Raw genomic sequence first — 18364 nt, forward strand, 5'->3', positions numbered from 1 at the left:
TTGTTGATTTGTCAAAAGACCTATGAGGTCTATTAGATTTAAATATTATTCCATGAGTCGCAGAAAACGAGGCAGGAAGGCCGGAAGAGAAGATCGATTGGCGATTGGTCGTCGCGAAACGCCAACCACGTGGGAACCGAATCACAGAAAGGGCAAGAAAAGGTGTCGCTTTCAGCTTCCTTCTTCAATTTTCAAGTCTCCGGAAGTCAGTCAGGTTTCATGAGTTCATCACCGTCATTACAGTCGTCACAGATTTCTATTTCTAGTGGGTGTGGCCTCAAACTCAAGTGAAGATTTGAAGGAAGGTGAAGCTCGAGATAGTGTTGCCCACTTCTCTGTAGAGTGTGGAAACAGGAACCCCTCGTTTCTTTAACAGAGTGATTCCGCATAACTTGAAACGTGTACACAAAGTGAAGCATTGGAATTTATTATTATTGTTTTATTTTTCACTTCTTCGAGTTTTTAGGTGAGAGATTTGAGTTCGGATTGTCTGCTTTTCTACTTATAAGCCTAGCCACCTCGGGTGTTAGGGTTAGTGTTGGACACACAGTGTGTGTAAATGGTCGTAAGCAAATGGAGGGAAGTGAATGTGGTGGAAAGAATGGCAGCTCGAGTGAGAGACGACCTCCGAATCCTCTCGCTGGAGGTTATCGTCAGTGTTTCGGCAATGCTAATCTCGTGTCCCCTTGCAGGAAAACGCTTATTCGTCACCCATCTCTCGTAAGTCTTTCCTAAATTCCAATCTCTATGTTTTACTCTGTTTTTTCACATTCAGCTATGTCCAAGATGTAATTCTGGTTCCGAAATATGCTGCACTCATGGCATAAGGGGCTATTTAGATGTGCCCAGAAAAGAAATAAAAAGAGGAAGGCTAAGTTTTTGTTTTTTTGTGTGCTTGTCTTCAATTCCAGTAGCTGTATGTAGTTCTGAAGATGCAGTACATGGTGACATTAATTGGAGTTCAATCAGTTCATAGTGGGTTAAAATTAAGCTAACGAAATGAGGAAAATAAATTTATGTAGTTTGCTTAGCCTGTTAGGTTCAAGGAAAGACATGCTTAACTTATGCCTTGTATCGTGTATGGCTTCGAATAGAGCTGATTGGAAAGCAAGGATTCATGTGGGCGACCCCATTTAATTGTGCAACGCTATGTTGTTGTTTCTTGTCATATTGTTGCATCAGCTTGGTCATTTTGGGTCTGTGTGGTTGAGAAATGTGGAAAAATACTCTGCAAATGGAAATGTAGCTCCTTGTGCCTGCAGAATTGTGTAAGTTGTAAATATGGATTTGGTTTAAGTTTTTCGTCTTTGTATGGTTTCATTTGTTTCACTTTTTACTTGTTTGATTGTAGCTAACGTTATTACCTTCTGACCTTTTAGACGGAAGGGTTTGCTGAAATTCCTTGTTTGTTGTCATCTTCATCAAATTACAGTTTTGCTATTTGAAGTTTTAGGTTGATCCACATTGAATTGCCTGATACCATCAGTGGATCTTTCAGTCAATATTTGGTAATCCACTGGGACCAACCAATCCAATCTTCTGCAATCCCTTGGACCATAAAGAATATGCTTATTTTTTTTATCGTATCTTTTAATTTGCAGGATGCTGTTACTATGATCAACTTGATGAGTACAAATATTTATAATAAACTACTTACATATGTGATTGCATGAGACTGTTATGTATTGCAATTGTTAGATACTTATTGTTTTTGTACATAGCTGCAGGACTGACTGAAGATTTTGGCTTATAAAACTATGAAGTTAAAAATTGCTTCCTATAAACATTCATTTCGAGGATCTACACATGCACTGCTTAGTACTATTAATGGAGTCCTTGAGGCAATGCATTGAGCTAGCCATGGTGCATCTGTAAGGTTGCTCATTAGTGACCAGGTTTGATTCTTGAAACAGCCTCTCTGCAAAAGCCAGGGGTAGTGCTGCATATATGATGGCCTTTCTCAGACCCAACAGTGGCGGGAGCCTTGTGCACTGGGTACGCCCTTTTTTTCCCCCTTCTTTTTTTGGGAAAAAGCAACTGCATTAAGCATATCGTTGCTGTATTGCTGTGGAGGGACAATTGATACATCTTCCCTCATGCACTGGGTACACCTTTTGTTTAATAAAACAGATGCTTTAAGCATATGATCTTTGTGGTATTGCTGAGGAGGGTACATTATGCATGCTAGTAATAGGCTTTCCACTCTGCACTTTTTCTTTGTGGTGATAAGGATCTTGAAGAGAAGTGGGCAAGATAGCTTATGCTCTGTGTGTTGAGTCATTGTTCAGCAATCTTGTTTTTCTAATCCATTTCGTTTAGCTTCCTATTGTTGAGTGATGAAGAAAATGCAGCTTTCAATAAATTGACAAACTAAATAACGAAATTATTAAAAACTGCTTATGTTGGCTAAGGAACAAGGATAGAACATTATGTTTAATCATAGTAGAATCTACTGTAGTATAGGAGCAATCCTCATTTGTCAATTCATTCATTATCTATTGATGCTTCCATATATTATTGTTAAGTGCTTTATGTATGCTGAGGTGACAGGTGAAAAAGTGTTCTATTTTTCTTGCTCTAGCAACCAAAGGCACTAGGATTTTTCTATTATTTAATTTGACAAATCTTTGATGTCATCTGCATAATTCTCTGCTGGACAACAACAGCAACAGACAAGCATGACTAAATCTAGGAGGGATTCATAACTGAATGTGTTTCTGAGGTAATTTCATAAGGAATCAGTCTTGGAGTGCAATCATTTTCCTGTTGGTATGTATAGTGGTCAATTTAATAAGCCTTACTTAGTTCTCTAGCCTCAGCTTGTGCTGTATAACTGCATGGTGGGGCAGGGCCTGGATTTGCTGGTATGAATCTAGTATCTTACACTGGCAATTTGCTAATGATTCATTGAATTGAATTTTCCTGGCTTGAATTTGAGATTGGCTCACCATTTTAAATGGACATTGTGTTAACAAGATTCAAAATTCAAGAGATGCTTTGCAAACAATTAACTCAGTGCAAAATAATAATGAATTGTCCTTTGAACATTTGCGTTTGTTCTTGTAAATGAACCTCATGAAGCAGTTCGGGGGGGGGGGGGGGAAGGAACTCATGAGCCAGAAATAGGAGCTCCAGGTTCATGTTTATTGTGCCAAGGCAGCAACGATGAGGCTGAAGTATTTCCGTGGCTTATCCTAATACCTTTTTCCGTTTCTGTCCTTTCCCTATTTAGACCCACTCTCTTGGTACCTGTGCTTGTACTTCTGTTTCTTATTTCCAACCTTATATACTACATTTTGTGGATACTTCTTGCTCGTCTTTCTTGTATTTTCTTTATGTTGTCACTTCATCTTTACTTCCTAGCATGCATTGGATTTCTGGTGTGCCTCCCTCTGTTTTGTCATTTCCTTAGGCTTGGTTTCTGGGGTTTTGTCATTTTCTGTGCTTTCAATAGCTGCTATTTCAGTTCCTATTTATTATTCTTTTGCTTGATTAAATCAATTGTTGGTATCAAGAGAACTGTTGCAGAATTTCTAGATGGGTATAAATATTTTCAATTATAGTTTTTTTGCTTTTCTCATTGTCAAAATTATACTGGTGTTAAAACGCTGCTAGAACATCAGATGGCAGTCGTGTATTATATTTTTCCAGAATTTCCTAGTCTTTTGGATTTTTTTTTTTGGATTGAAGCAGTAAGGTGAGCTTTGACAGGTGAAAATGAAAGCATCAGATGTCTCTATTGGCCCCACGTCAGGTGAGCACTGTGAAAGTGAGTTCATTCCAATTGTTCGCTCTGGGGGTTGGGCTGACATTGGCTTTCGGCCAAGCATGGAGGATGCTTATATTTGTGTTGACAATTTTGCGCTAGACTATGGGCTTGAGAGTTTCTGTGAAGGACCCAGTTCCTTCTTTGGGGTATATTTCTAACATATTTTAATTCAAATATATGAAAAAAGATCTCTCCTTAGAAATCTAGCACTCATTATATTAGGCTGTAAGCCTGTCTGTATTCTCTAACTGTAGCTTATACCTGTGCTGAACATGGGAGTGGAATGGACAATTATGTCAGCTTCCTCAACAGTTGCTTCAGTTGGATGATCTTAGACGTCTGATGTGTTAAAATGGGAAGGCTTTATTTTTATAACTAGACTGCATTGTTCATTAAAGGCCTCCATTTGGACCCTCAGATATGCTCTATCTGGAATGTCTTTGTTTGCCGTACAGTATCTACACCAATCTTGGGTTGAAATAACATTCTATGCTGAATAAGGAAGAGTAACCATTATGCTTTTTATCTGAGACTGGTAGAAATTCCAATGAGGCAAAATCTGGCATTGGTACATAATAGTAATTGATATTGTTTACCAGAATAAATTAAGAAATGGTTTGTTTTGTTTTTTAAAGCAAGTAAAAATATAGTTTAGAATAGGCTGGAACCTTCTCCCAATTCACATTTTAATGTTCTTGGTCACCTTTGGTCAGGTCTTTGATGGACATGGAGGAAAGCATGCTGCTGACTTTGTTTGCAACCATTTGCCAAGGTTCATCATAGAGGATGAGGACTTTCCCAGGGAGATTGAGAGGGCAGTTGCTTCTGCATTTCTTCAGACAGACGCTGCACTTGCAGAGGCTTGTTCTGTGGACAGTGCCCTTGCTTCTGGAACAACTGCATTGGCAGCTCTTGTTGTTGGGAGGTTAGGACCTTTTTCCTCCAAACAAATATTTACTAGCTTGTTTCCTTGTAAAATTTTGTTTGTTATGTTTTATTTGTTTTGGATGGTTGATGCATCCTAATATGTTTGAGATTATTTGCAGTTCTTTACTATGGGTGTGCTGGTGTTATTTACTGTACCACTAATATTTTGGATAGCGTGTTTGTTTTTATACAAGAAGATCAGCCACATTAGCTATTTGTTTGATTAGGAGAATAATGGAAATATTTAGAGAATGTTAGAAGTATCTCAATTGTTGACATGAAAGAGCTTTAGATAGAGTCGCTTGAGAGATTATTTGGCATGTATTAGAGAAGAATAGTGATTAGCATAAAAGAGTTGTTTTTTCCCCTGCTTAAAAAGAGGGGGGGGGGTATTTTGTCACGGTGGTGTAGCTCACCACCAGTCACAGGTGTATGGATTCTCCCCTACACCAGCACTAGATTAGGAGTAGGAATTCCCTCTTCACTAGCACCAAAATATTAGGTGTAGCATAGGATTATTTTATTTTTTAACTCAAGTCTTTTATTTGAGTTCTATTAGAGTTGTAAATCCAAATCAGAATTTGACAGTGAATGCCAAGTTTGAGTTCTATGTCATCCATTGTGACTAAATATAATTTTAATTTCTCAGTTGAGCTCATGATTGATTGAATAAGTGATCATCTATGAACATTGCTGAGTCCTGAGTCACTACTTTTTTCGTTATTATCCCATATCTATTGAAAGTTCTGACCTGCTTGATCTCTTGGAGCATCATTCTTATTGCTGAAATTTCTTTACTGTTTCATAAGTGTCAACTGCAATCTGAAGTTTAATTTTTACTCAAGGGAGTCATTTGATCATTGTTTGAATGAGAATTAGACCACAGTTTGCGGGATTTGTTTTCTCCGCCATTGAAGCTCTATCCCTTATCTTCAAGTTGTGCTGCCGCAGCTTCTTGACTGCGTCTTCATGTTGAAGGATCTTATTTGGAGAGAAGCCTGCAACATTCATCTTTTCCTTCTCATTCCTGATTTACTCTCAATTGGTGACTGATTTTTCTTATCTGACTTCTTCTTCTTCCTCTCTCTCCTCTTTTATTTATTTATTTATTATTTTGAACTATCATTCTCAACCCTAAAATCTCCACTGGCTGTCCAGCCATTAGAATAACACCATATTTGGATCAAATCTCCCCAAGCGGGAAACTCAGTCCAGGTAGCAGCCCTCCTTACCATTAGAAACCACAGATTTCTTCTTCTTCTTTTCAAAAACCCAGAACCCTAACTTACTGCCCATTAAATTCAAGCACACAACCACCATTAAAACTTAACCTTAATTGATAGGGTCCCTACAATAACATTACCTAATCCCACAATCAAATCTAGGTCCTACAAAACCTAACACTTATCCCAGTTTGGTTGAGTTAGTATGTGGACATGATTAAAGATATATTTGATGGTCTGGTCACAAACTGATAACTGTAAGAACTGTCACCCCCCCCCCCCCACTCCAACACCCCTTCCCCGGGGGGGGGGTTGCAGGGTAGGATTCATTTTAAGCCCTTGTTTGTTAGTGCCTGTCGTAGATGATTTAACTAGAGACGCTCAAGATAAGGTATGTTGCTTTTCTCTTATGTTACTGTTTTCTTGGATGAGATACGAGCAGGGATAATGGTTCAAGAATTCAGTTTTGGTGGCCAACTCGGTGGTCCAAAAAATGGGTCGGACCAAGTTCTTGCCAAGTTGGCACACTCGTTTTCTTTTTTTTTTTGGTTGTACAGTTTAATTCTGAGATATACTCTCTCCAAGAATACCAATTAACAAGATCAATTACTCACAGGGCATGTCGTTGCAGAACCCAAGAAAATAAGAGAGGAGATATTATAATGATCTTGGTGAGTTCTTGTGCCATGGAGATCAACCTTGGTATCTAAAGGTTTTAGCTGAGAAGAACAAAGACAGAGTATATGGTGTGTAGCTTTGGTAATGGTAGGACGGATAATGGGGAGGTTAAAGTTGATTGAGGGAGATTCCATCCAGTGATAAGCAACTAGATAATATTCTGAGATGGCATGGCCGTATTTGATGGAGGTCTTTGGATGCTCCCATATGGAGGAGTGATTTAATTCAAATTGAAGGAACTAAAAGAGCCAGCAGTGACCAAAAATGACCTTGTAAGAAGTGGTGAGATAAGATATGCATTGCTTAGTCCTTGAATCGAGTATGACCTTGATAGAGCTGATTGAAGGGTAAGGGTACATGTGGGCATGTGGCCCATTCTGTTGAGCTGGGACGTGCTGAGTTATTGTTGTTTTATGTTCAATCATAACCAAAGAGGAGAAATAGAAGATGATGTTGCACAAAGAATTAGAGGAGGTGGATGAATGAAGGCATGCCTCTGGTCAACTTACTTAATATTCTAAGGATGGATTTATGGGGTGGTCATATGCAAAATATTATATGGAGCTGAATGTTGTGTGGTGGGAAAACAAAGATAAACAAACTTTGCAAAGCGAAAATGAGGACGTCGAGTTGGATGAGCTGTCAAACTGGCTACGATAAAATAAGGGATGAAATGAATACAAGTCAATTTAGAGGTAGCTCTGGTATAGGAGAAGCAGTGGGAAGTCTTTGGAGGTGGATGCTTCTGTATCGAATGGTGATTTGATTCAGATTAAAGCTACAAGAGCTAGGGATAGACCTAAAATTACTATAGGAAATTGGTAAGGAAACAACATGACAAGGACTAATCACAATTAGCGAGTATGTGATGCAGTGCAGGCCAAATAGTTAGGCTTCAAAGGAGGTTCAGGCCTTCACTGATCCAGTCGATTTCTACTCATGTTGACCATTTCCGTGCTAGATATGCCATCAACAGTACTGATATGTTTCAAATTAGATAGATGTTGAGTCTGGACTTGATAAAGGGTGTCACATTCTGTCTGTTCTTTCATATCCAACAGCTGAGGCATAAGGAGGATAGATAGAAAATCAGCAAGAACCTGTCCAGATTCATCCTCGTAATGCAGATGAGTCCCCTAAAGGGCTAGTACTATGAGAGGGTGAGACCCAGGGAAAAGTGGGGAATCTCTACACAAACTTGTCTTCTTCCATCATTTTCTTTCCTTTTACTTTTTCATTGTAGTGTGTTGCTCGAGTCTTGTATTAATATTCTGTTTACTAGTACTATGATCCTGCAGTAAGCAGTTTATCCTTGTCCTATCCCATTAGTAAAGCCTATAATGGCTAGCCATGAATACTTTCTGGATTGAATACGGGCTTGCCATGTCTAGATTAGTCCGGGACTTACCATCAGGTTAGACCCCTATTTTGGTGCGGACTTAAGACAGGATGTTGGTGATTTCTCTTGAACTACGCCATACAAGTCAGATGTTCAACATGGCAGAAGGGGCAGAACCTATAGCTTGGAGGTTTTCTTTCACTTTGGTAGGTCTCATACTTGCTTGGTGATATCTTATGAGGCCAGGCTGCCGTCTACTTGGAGATGATTTCCATATCTTATGATCCACGTGGCCAACTCTATTGGAGATCAAGTTAAAAACCGAAGGTCTCTGTGGGAGGAATCCTTGGAGCCAAACGGATTCCGTTTAGGAGTTTATTCAGGATAGTTTTTGGTTACTAGCATGTGGGTTTTATTAGTTTAGGAAAGTCTAATTTTTACTAGATTGCTTACGTAATAAGAGTTGATATGTTTTTACTTGATTGGGGATTCAGTTTGCTTTTATTTGGAGATGTTTCTCGGAGACTGGTTTAGGTTGTAATTGCATTATTATAAATAAGGGAGCCAGGCTGATCTAGCCAAGTTGTGTCTATAAAAATATTGAGTTTTGGGTTCTGGTTAATGACTTCGGGATGCTGTTGGGTTGAGATGCCAATGCTATCAGTGTGATGTATCTATCTTCTTTGTCCTTTATTTTCTTTAATTTCTATCTTCAACTTTTATTTACTTTTTGGTTTTATATGTTTCTTTGATGCTGGAATCTCATGTTACCTTATTGTTACCAGCAAAACAGCCTGGAAAACTGAACTGCAGATGCTATTTTGAAGGAGGTTTTCTATCAGCAGTTGATCGGAAAAAAAAGAAAGAAAGAAAAAAAAAGGAAAATATAATTGAGATTTAAAAGAATTAGTTTGAGCCTCTTAAACTCTCCCTTGGGCCTCTCTCACTATCTCATGGTATGGGATCACCCCACTGCATCTCACAGCTTGCAGTGAGGTTTCAAGCTGTATACTCTGGACTTGTGTGAGCTGACCAAGCTTTAACTAGATAGGCAAATCTTAGGAAGCTGACCAGAGCTTGAACCAAGTGAACACATATTTTACATGTAACATAAGCCTGAGCTGAGCTATGTCTTTATGCATTTCGGGCATCATATAAGCCATTTGTCACACCTCTACATCAATGGCTTGTCCCACCTCTAGCTTATCTGTAAAGTCATCTTATTTCCCAAGTTCATGTGTTCGTGTGTTTTTTGCATTAATCTCGGTATTATTGCTTCTTGTCTATTGTGATTTGGTTTTGTTTAACTTTAATGGCTTGCTTTTATAGGTCATTGGTGGTTGCGAATGCTGGAGACTGCAGGGCAGTAGTCTCCCGTAGGGGCAAAGCAATAGAGATGTCAAGGGATCACAAGCCAGTCTGCATCAATGAGATGAAGAGGATAGAAGCATCAGGAGGATATGTCTTTGATGGATATCTTAATGGGCAGCTTAATGTTGCTCGTGCCCTGGGGGACTGGCACATTGAAGGAATGAAGAGCCGGGAAGGTGGTCCCCTCAGTGCTGAGCCTGAGCTGAGGAGCATGACCCTGAAAGAGGAGGATGAATTCCTGATTATGGGTTGTGATGGGATCTGGGATGTCTTTAGGAGCCAGAATGCGGTTGATTTTGCCAGGAGGAAGCTCCAGGACCACAATGATCCTGTCATGTGTTGCAAAGAACTGATTGATGAGGCCCTGAAAAGGAAGAGCATGGACAACCTGGCTGTTATTGTGGTGTGCTTCCACTCAAAGCCTCCACCAAGCCTGGTTGTGCCGCGGCCAAGAGTGCAGCGTAGCATTTCTGCTGAGGGTCTGCGGGAGTTGCAGGGATTCTTGGATGATTTGGCTAACTGAAGTGTTGAGGTTCATTTTTCTGGTTGTATGTTTTAGTTGTTGGAGACTGTCGGTCTTTGAGGTATTCATCGAATTGTATCATATGCGGCTCTAGTAATTTCTTTATTCTAGGAAAACCGCCCCTTGACTCTGCTCTGTTTGTGCAGAAGCCTTTGACAGTAAGTTCCTTTTGATTTGCTATGCCATGCTCACCAATCTGAGACAGATTCGAATCATTTAATACAGTTATCTATTCTTTCTTGGATCATTTTCATCTATCTTTTGTGGTCTTCTGTTTTTTGAAGTTTCTCTGTTGAAATTGTAACATCATAGTTCCATATGGTTGAACAAAGATTCACATTATTTAATTAGACCCTGAAAAGTAACCCATGATTCATCCGATCGAGATACCCTGGCACCAATTTGAGATTATGATGAGCTCTAAAATAATAATAATAATAAATAAAAAGAAAGAAAGAACGATGTTTGAATCATTGTGTAATTGCTCGCGTCACTGAGTTACTAGAATGTAGTGCACGTGTTTTAGTAGCTGTTGCATATCTAATTTACATGATTACTGCGACTGATTGGATTTACCTAAAAATACATCCACCAAATTAGAACTGAATCTTTTAATTTCATACCTTTTGTCTAAGGTTTTCAATACATAAAACAATATACTATACATGAAATAGACCCCTATAATATAAGATCATTACAACATTTAAAGTTTTAAACAGACAACTACAAGCATTAACTTGCAAATTTGGATTCATATGAATGGAGAGCTTCCTTTAGATATACACAATACAAAAGCAAATGAGAAGGACTTTTCTTTGGAGCTACACAACACAAAAGCACTTGAAAAGTTAAAATAGGATTCTTGTTGGTAACGTTACAGAATGTTGTTGTAGGAGCGCGAGAGGTCCCAGAGACTTCTCCTTCTCCTCTTTGCTCCTCTCAGTCCATTTTCATGTTTTGTGTTTCATTTCTTTGCTTTTCTTTAAAGCAAAATCAGAGTATAGTTTCTATTTTTCGTCATTTTCAATCAAACTAACCATTCTATTATTGGACTGTCTAACCAGTTGTGTCTGGGAAATTAGATATTACAACAGTAACAACAATTAATAGAACTGCCTATATTGATTTTTGTCTTCCAATCAGCTCATCATGCACGGTTATCGAATCCATATGAGGGTTTGGTTGTTTTTTCTCTCTCTCTCTTTCATGTGGACTTCTTATCGATGATCAACCATCCTCCTTTAACCGGGCTGGGACCGGCGGCAGCAGTAGTAGTTTGATTCAATAGCAGTGGCCAGTGGCCCTATTGTGCATTTATGAAAAGAGAAGTGCATCAATAAAGCAACATTAACACTTTAAGGCAACGGTTGTATAATTGCAGAAAAGAGTAGAACACCAGTAAGTAGTGAGTACCTCTTTATTATTATTGAGAGCTACCCATCATCATATGATTGTTTATTTATTGTGGGGGAATAAGTATTTCTTTCTCTAATAAGCTTAACTGCTCATCTAACCAAACAAAGAAAACCTCTGGGTTGCCCTTCACAGGTATAGTTACCAGTTGGTTGGTGTGCATGAGAGATCAAAGCTGATTGATTACAAAGAAAGAGTAGAAGTTTTCTTTTTCTTTTTCTTTTTGGGTTAAAGGAAGAGTAGAAGTTGAAGAATCCCTTTTGGCAATTAACATAAGATGATAGAGAATCATAATGATTTCCTTTGGTCTTTGGATGCTAGGATCCCATCTATCAAGCAATGAATCACTCACTGCCTCAAAAGAGAAAGCTATGGGTTAGATAAACGAGGAGGGCATTATTTTGTTAACTTCAAAGCAGAGGCCAAAAAGAGCCAGGAGAAGAAAAGGAATATCCCTCAAATCTATGAATATATTATATATGTAAGACAGCAAAGCAATAAATATTATATTAGATGGATATATATGTTTGCCACCAGCTTTCAACACTTCTTCATCCCTTTAATTATATTTTATTAAATTCTTTAATTACAGATCAATGGCGCACATTTTATAATCAGTCTTATACCGCTTATGGTTCTAAGTTCTAACTTCTAAGAATGTATTCTTATGTGGAAAAATAAAGAATTATATAGTAATGTTTTTCTTCTATCTTCTTATTTTTGGATAAGAAACAGTTTCTCCTATTTCTACAATTTCTAAATTCATGTAACCAAACATTCCAAAATATACGAAACAGAGGAATTTCAATTCCCTTTAACCCCAGAAGAACCGGACAGAACCCATGCAAGGGGTTGAGAAAGCTAATCTGAACACTGTGAATGCCATTCCCATCACCAATCACCAATCGCTGTAGTTGATTTTTGTGGGCCAACAACATTCTGAGCCCACAAACGCGACCCATCATTTATCCATTGGGTCTGAACCCAACTCGGTGACCTTCATCAGTGGGCCCACGACATAAAAATAAAATAAAATAAAATAAAAAGGTAAATTGATGTCAGAAAGTACCCTTCATGGCCTCACACTATTGGTGCTTTCCCTCTTCACCGCCTATGTGTCTATCTAACTGTATCACATTAAATCCTTGGCTCAGCATCCAACGGCAGACACCAACCCTATGAAGTAGATATGTGTACGTACCTCTTTGTCTTTTCTGTTGGACACGTGTAAGTATCTCCACCAGTCAAACACTTTGGACCAAGTCCGCTTCAACCTCTCCAGTAGGTTTCAAGTTTCACTCTACAGTAGCAGTAATCTTCTTACGCCGTGTTAGATTAAATAATCCGACGACTCTCAGACAACGAGCTCTTATGTGGGTCCCGCACCTTCGGCGTCTCATTCTCTAATCTAATAAAACGTTAAAAAGTTTTTTTTTTTTTCTTCTCTTCCTATTAAGGAAAAGCTTCCATACTGCCAGCGTGACTTTTTTCGGACTAAGGCTTTTTTTTTTCTCGCTTTCTTGGCCTCGTGATACTTCTCGGTTCCCTCTCTCACCTCCCCATGGACGCAGGCGCAGAGGCTCTCTTTTGTCGCTTTTTTCAAGCACAATACTCTCTGTAATCCACTCTGGCTTCGTTGTTGCAGGATCCAGTGAGGTTGGTTCCATGGCTTGTCAACGAAAAAATGCCTTTTTCGTGAACCGAATCCGCCATTGTAAACCACCTTTGAAGACAAAGTGACGACGACGGACGGTGTCTCACTCTTCTTGGAATCCCTCTAATGGCATTGTCCTTTGTTTCTGGTTTCTCTTTATTATGGGTTTCCATACTAGTGTTTCTGGGGCGGCAAGTCGATTCGGAACCAACTGCAGATAAACAAGCTCTCTTAGATTTCATTTCCGCTGTTCATCACGGAAATCGACCTCAATGGAACCAGTCGGAATCCGTCTGCAACTGGGTCGGAGTCGAATGCGACGACAATCGCAGTTATGTTTCCACTCTTCGTCTCCCTGGTGTTCGCCTTGTTGGTCCGATCCCGTCCAACACCCTTGGCCGGCTTTCACAGCTCCGAGTTCTGAGTCTCCGCTCGAATCGTCTTACCGGTGAGATTCCTTCCGATTTTTCTCAGATGAAGCTCCTGCGCAGTCTCTATCTTCAGAACAATCTCTTCTCTGGGTCTTTCCCTTCGAGCTTGACCAGTTTGGGCAGGCTCACACGGTTGGACATCTCGTTCAATAATTTCACCGGCGACCTACCCTACTCCATCAACAATCTCACCCACTTGACAGGGCTTCTTCTACAGAACAATGGGTTCTCTGGAAATCTCCCCAGCATTAATCCTCCCAATTTGACGGATTTCAATGTTTCGAATAACAACCTCAACGGCTCCATCCCTACAACGCTGTCGCGGTTCTCAACATCTTCCTTCTCGGGGAACATAAATCTCTGCGGCCCACCTTTAAATCCTTGCAACCCATTTTTCCCTTCTCCAGCTCCATCTCCCTCAGAAAATCCCACACAAAATGAGCATAAAAAAAGCTCAAAAAAGCTATCCAAAGCAGCAATAATCGCGATTTCTGTTGGGGCTGCCATAATCTTTCTCCTTTTGCTTCTGGTTCTTTTCCTTTGCTGCCGGAAACGTCAGGCCGGCCAGGCGGCAAAACCGAAGGCGCAGCCTCGTACGGTGGTTGCAGAGGCAGGGACTTCGTCTTCCAAAGATGATATCCCTGGTGGGTCAGGCGAATCGGAGAGGAACAAGTTAGTATTCTTTGAGAGTGGGATTTATAGCTTCGATTTGGAAGATCTATTGAGAGCATCAGCGGAGGTTTTGGGTAAAGGAAGTGTAGGTACATCGTATAAGGCTGTCTTAGAAGAAGGAACGACAGTGGTTGTAAAGAGATTGAAAGACGTAGCCGTCACGAAGAAAGAATTCGAGTTGCAGATGGAGGTTCTTGGCAGAATCAAACACGATAATGTGGTTCCTTTAAGGGCATTTTACTATGCCAAAGACGAAAAGCTGCTAGTCTCCGATTTCATGCCTAATGGAAGCTTGTCTTCCCTTCTTCACGGTAAGATTTCTTCTCCTCCTGCTCCTTCACATCTCTATTTTCTTTTCTTTTCCTTAGCTCAACAAACTTCCATTATCGTCCTCACAAATCCCTTTCTGCAACTAAGCAGAAGCTTCAGTTGTTTACAGTCAACGAAAATTCCAAGTAATTACGCCATTTTGGTAAATTATTCGAGATTTAGCTTAATTACCTTACTGGCTCTTAATCTTGATTGCGAGGGTATTTTAGTCATTTCAATATCTCTGAAGAGAATCAGAGATTCAGAGAATTAGAGAAAAAGGATGATCACATGGTCCACATCCACATGGGCAACGTGGCCTCTTGATTGATTCTCGACCGACATGCTCCTTTTGTCTAAATTTTTGTTCTTTTAATAATAAAACGAATTTATTCTTTTTTATGAAAATTAGAAATTCGAATTAACTGGGGAAACCGGATGATATAACAGGGAGCAGGGGATCGGGCCGTACACCGCTGGATTGGGACCACAGGATGAAGATAGCCCTAAGCTCGGGAAGAGGGCTGGCCCACTTACACGTGTCAGGTAAGATCGTGCACGGCAACATCAAGTCCTCAAACGTGTTGCTCAAGTCGGATCTGGATGCAGCTGTTTCGGATTTCGGGTTAAACCCATTATTTGGCACATCATCGCCGCCGAACCGCGTCGCTGGCTACCGTGCGCCGGAGGTGGTGGAGACCAGGAAGGCGACTTTTAAGTCTGATGTGTACAGTTTTGGGGTTTTGCTTCTGGAATTGTTGACTGGGAAGGCACCGAACCAGGCATCGCTAGGAGAAGAAGGGATTGATTTGCCGAGGTGGGTCCAGTCTGTTGTGAGAGAGGAATGGACGGCTGAGGTTTTCGATGTGGAATTGATGAGGTACCATAACATTGAGGAAGAGATGGTGCAGCTGCTCCAGATTGCCATGGCTTGTGTGTCGACGGTGCCAGATCAACGGCCTGATATTCGAGAAGTAGTGCGAATGATGGAAGACATGAATCGGCCTGATACCGATGATGGTATTCGTCAGTCGTCTGATGATCCTTCCAAGGGATCTGACGGTCAAACGCCTCCCCAGGGGTCACGAACTCCTACTTCTGCTGTTACACCATAGTCCAGCCTCTCATCTCCGGGAAAAACGAAAACCCAGAAAAAGAAAATGGAAACCGAAAAAACAAGCGTTTGGTGCGATTTGTTGTTTTCTTTTTCTTTTCTTTTTTTTTTTTAAATTTTTTAGATTTTTAGATTTTTAGTTCTCTCTTTCCAATTCTAGAGAGGTGAAGTGATTTTTTCCCCTCTTATTTGGGCGGTTGTGGGGGCCTGTGGTTGTTGGGTTTTGGCTGTCAATTAATTTTTTTTTGATATCATTTATAATTTGTCTGTGAATTAGTCTCATTTGCAATTATTGATTCTTAAACCCAGCACTGGTTCTGGCTTCTTCGTCTTCTTTGTTCTTTCTCTTTCACTTCACTGTCTAGGTCAGATCATGGATGTGACCCATTACGACTGTGTTTACATTTTGAAGGTTTTCGGTTTTCCATCCCAAAATTAAGCAAAATGCAGTAGTCAAAGTGACTTTGTCTTTTCCTTATCTGGGTCTTTGAACTTTGATGGTCATCCGTGAAAATCTGTCTCCAATGATATTGATTCTGATTTTGAAGTCTGTTCTTTCTCACAACTTTAGTCAAAGGGTTAAAGAGTTGAGCTCAGAGTAGTCAATTAAGTATTTCTATATCCACTTCCAGAGGAGAAAAGTAATTTATTCTTATCTTTAGTTTGAATTATCCACGCAAAGATTCTTCCTTTCCAATTATTGAATCTCATGCTAGTAGCATTTTTTTCAGTTCGGAAGAGTTTTTCTCATTTGGGTGTGAATGCTATAAAGCAGTTCTAGCCGTCATAGAAGGAGAGGAACCAATTTTGAAACTTAAATCTACTCGATCAAAATGAAGCAACCATTACCAGCATAGCATGGTTCAAATTTATTGGTGTTTTTATAGCATTTAAAGTTGCTTACCTGCCCATGGACTTTGCCAACCCAAACATTTAAATTGGAATGGACCGCCAAGGAAATAAAATATAAAGATTCTATGGTGTGAAAAGGAAACTTCATTGTCACTAGTAAAACTCAGTACAATGTGGTTTTAAAACTTGGAATTTTTTATAACATAAGGTACCAATTAAGCAGTAGAAAGCAAGCAAGTCATGAGACAACCTCCCTTTCTTTTCTGATCTTTAAATTTTCTGGGTAGGGTCAGATGGGAGCCTCTGTGGTTTACTTCTAAAAGAACCATAAGTACTTGTTTGGGGTCATCCATGTTGGTGTAGAACAGCTATATCAATTTGTTGTTAATTGTTTTTCTAGTGGTTTTTGATTCTCCTTTACTTCCACAAGGTCTGGTTAGGGAAAGCTTCTTTGTACTTATCTACCTACCTTTAGGTCAAGATGAGTGTTAGTATTGGTACTGTCTCTCCTAGATGGCCTATTAGGCCAAATTTGTTGGTCAGTCACTTCTACCTTTTAATGCCTAAACCATCAACCCACATGGATTCATAAAAGCAAATCATCTCATCTCCTTAGGGTCACCTAAACCCATTGGCTTCATTGATTTCCTGCTTTAGGATCTTATACTGTAGGGTGTTATGGTTTTACTAATTATTGGCAACAAGAGGCAGCTCTTAGCAGAATGGTTGGGGAACTGCAGTTATAATCTAATGTTAAAGGTACTGAAATAGTTTCTGAGCAAAAATTACTGAGGTAAGACTCAATGAGAAAGTTGCTCCTCTAAGCTCTGCTTGTGGAGAAACCTTCCACCCAAGTCATCATAAAAAAGCAACTTTGTGATCTAAGGGAAGAATATAATGGAGCTTAAATTATTGTTTTGTATGAATTATTTGTTGAGCTGGAGAAGATTCTATAATCAAATATGCATTATTCTTCTCATTCCAATTATTTAGTGTTGTATAATTGATAAGATCTCAACTACTGCAATTCTAGAGTGACTTAAAAGTACCTTTTCATAATGGGGAGCTTGAGAATATGGGTGAAAGAATACTTCAAAACCATTTATGATCAACATTGGAGAAGCAGATGGTTTGCTTCTCCTTTTGTCCCTTTCATTATTTTGTCAACTTCTTGTCCTTAAGTTTTCTTTTAGGTTTTTTGTGTCTTTGAAGAGATGCCTAACCAACAACTGAGCAATTAGAAATTGTACTTGACAGATACACAAGTTATTCTGGAAGAGTACCATTCAATTTCATTTGGTGTTTTTGATGCTTAACAACCATGGATAAACAGAGACGGCTCAACCACGAGGAATTCTTTGGATTTCTTTACTTGTAAAGTTTAGAATTGAAGCAAATTTATGAGCTTTTGGTGATAATTAACTTTTTGACTAATAAGGAGACTTTATTAGAGAAACTTGGTGAAGTGTGAGTATTCCTTACAGCAGGTTTTCATGTCTGTAGATTCTCAAGTACTTATCCAACAAACCAGTAGAATTGGTAATCAAATTTCATACATTCTATGAAATTTAGGTTTGAATAGGTTTTTCTCTTCCACCAAATCTTTTAAGATGTTCATACTTCTTCAAAATGATGATTTTAACCTTGATCTTTTTGAAAAATGAAGGACCCATTAGATAAAGTGTTTTTGCTTCGAAAGGTACCAGAAACAATTGTAGTTCTTAGAAGCAGAAACACCTATTTAAGCGTTCGATTAAACTTGCTTCAAGAAGTGAAAACACTACTAGTTTTATGTTTAGAATGTTATGAGTACTCTCCTCCACAGTTTGTCAAATGCTTGAAGTAAGGAACACTAGAAACTATTTTTCGGTGGACAAAAATGTATTAACCTAAGTATCATATCATCCATAAAAATAGACAAAAGGAATTTCCTCTTCACCCATCTTCTTTTTTTTCTGATTAAGGATAAGTGATAAAACTGTTAGAACCAAACCAGATCAATTTGGACCAACCGGGCTCAGCCATGATTTATGTCAATCAGGGTGGGCCTGGGTTGAGGTTTCTCAATTTTGAATTGCTGTTAGATGGG

General features: G+C 39.3%; 2 protein-coding genes across 4 annotated transcripts; both read left to right on the plus strand.

Annotated features, from left to right (window-relative positions):
• Nucleotides 1-65: 65 nt before the first annotated feature.
• On the plus strand, nt 66-10077 carry LOC149025050 (putative protein phosphatase 2C 57). Of its 3 annotated transcripts, none has more exons than XM_089145247.1 (4): nt 66-720; nt 3712-3915; nt 4483-4694; nt 9266-10077. In XM_089145247.1, exons 1-4 carry the CDS (start codon nt 574-576, stop codon nt 9828-9830), a joined length of 1128 nt encoding a protein of 375 aa, XP_089001373.1. In that variant the 5' UTR covers nt 66-573; the 3' UTR covers nt 9831-10077. The 3 variants fall into 3 exon arrangements, with proteins under 3 accessions (XP_089001373.1, XP_089001375.1, XP_089001374.1); XM_089145248.1 differs by lacking the exon at nt 66-720 and adding an exon at nt 739-1995; XM_089145249.1 differs by lacking the exon at nt 3712-3915.
• A 2664-nt stretch (nt 10078-12741) lies between these two features.
• LOC149025051 (Leucine-rich repeat protein kinase family protein) lies at nt 12742-15696 on the plus strand. Its single transcript, XM_089145250.1, has 2 exons — nt 12742-14311; nt 14760-15696. Exons 1-2 carry the CDS (start codon nt 13024-13026, stop codon nt 15422-15424), a joined length of 1953 nt encoding a protein of 650 aa, XP_089001376.1. The 5' UTR covers nt 12742-13023; the 3' UTR covers nt 15425-15696.
• The last annotated feature ends 2668 nt before the right edge of the window (nt 15697-18364 follow it).

This window comes from Hakea prostrata, chromosome 2 (assembly GCF_041222555.1).
Source record: "Hakea prostrata isolate BN-2017 chromosome 2, UWA_Hpros_2, whole genome shotgun sequence".
Lineage (NCBI taxonomy): Eukaryota > Viridiplantae > Streptophyta > Magnoliopsida > Proteales > Proteaceae > Hakea > Hakea prostrata.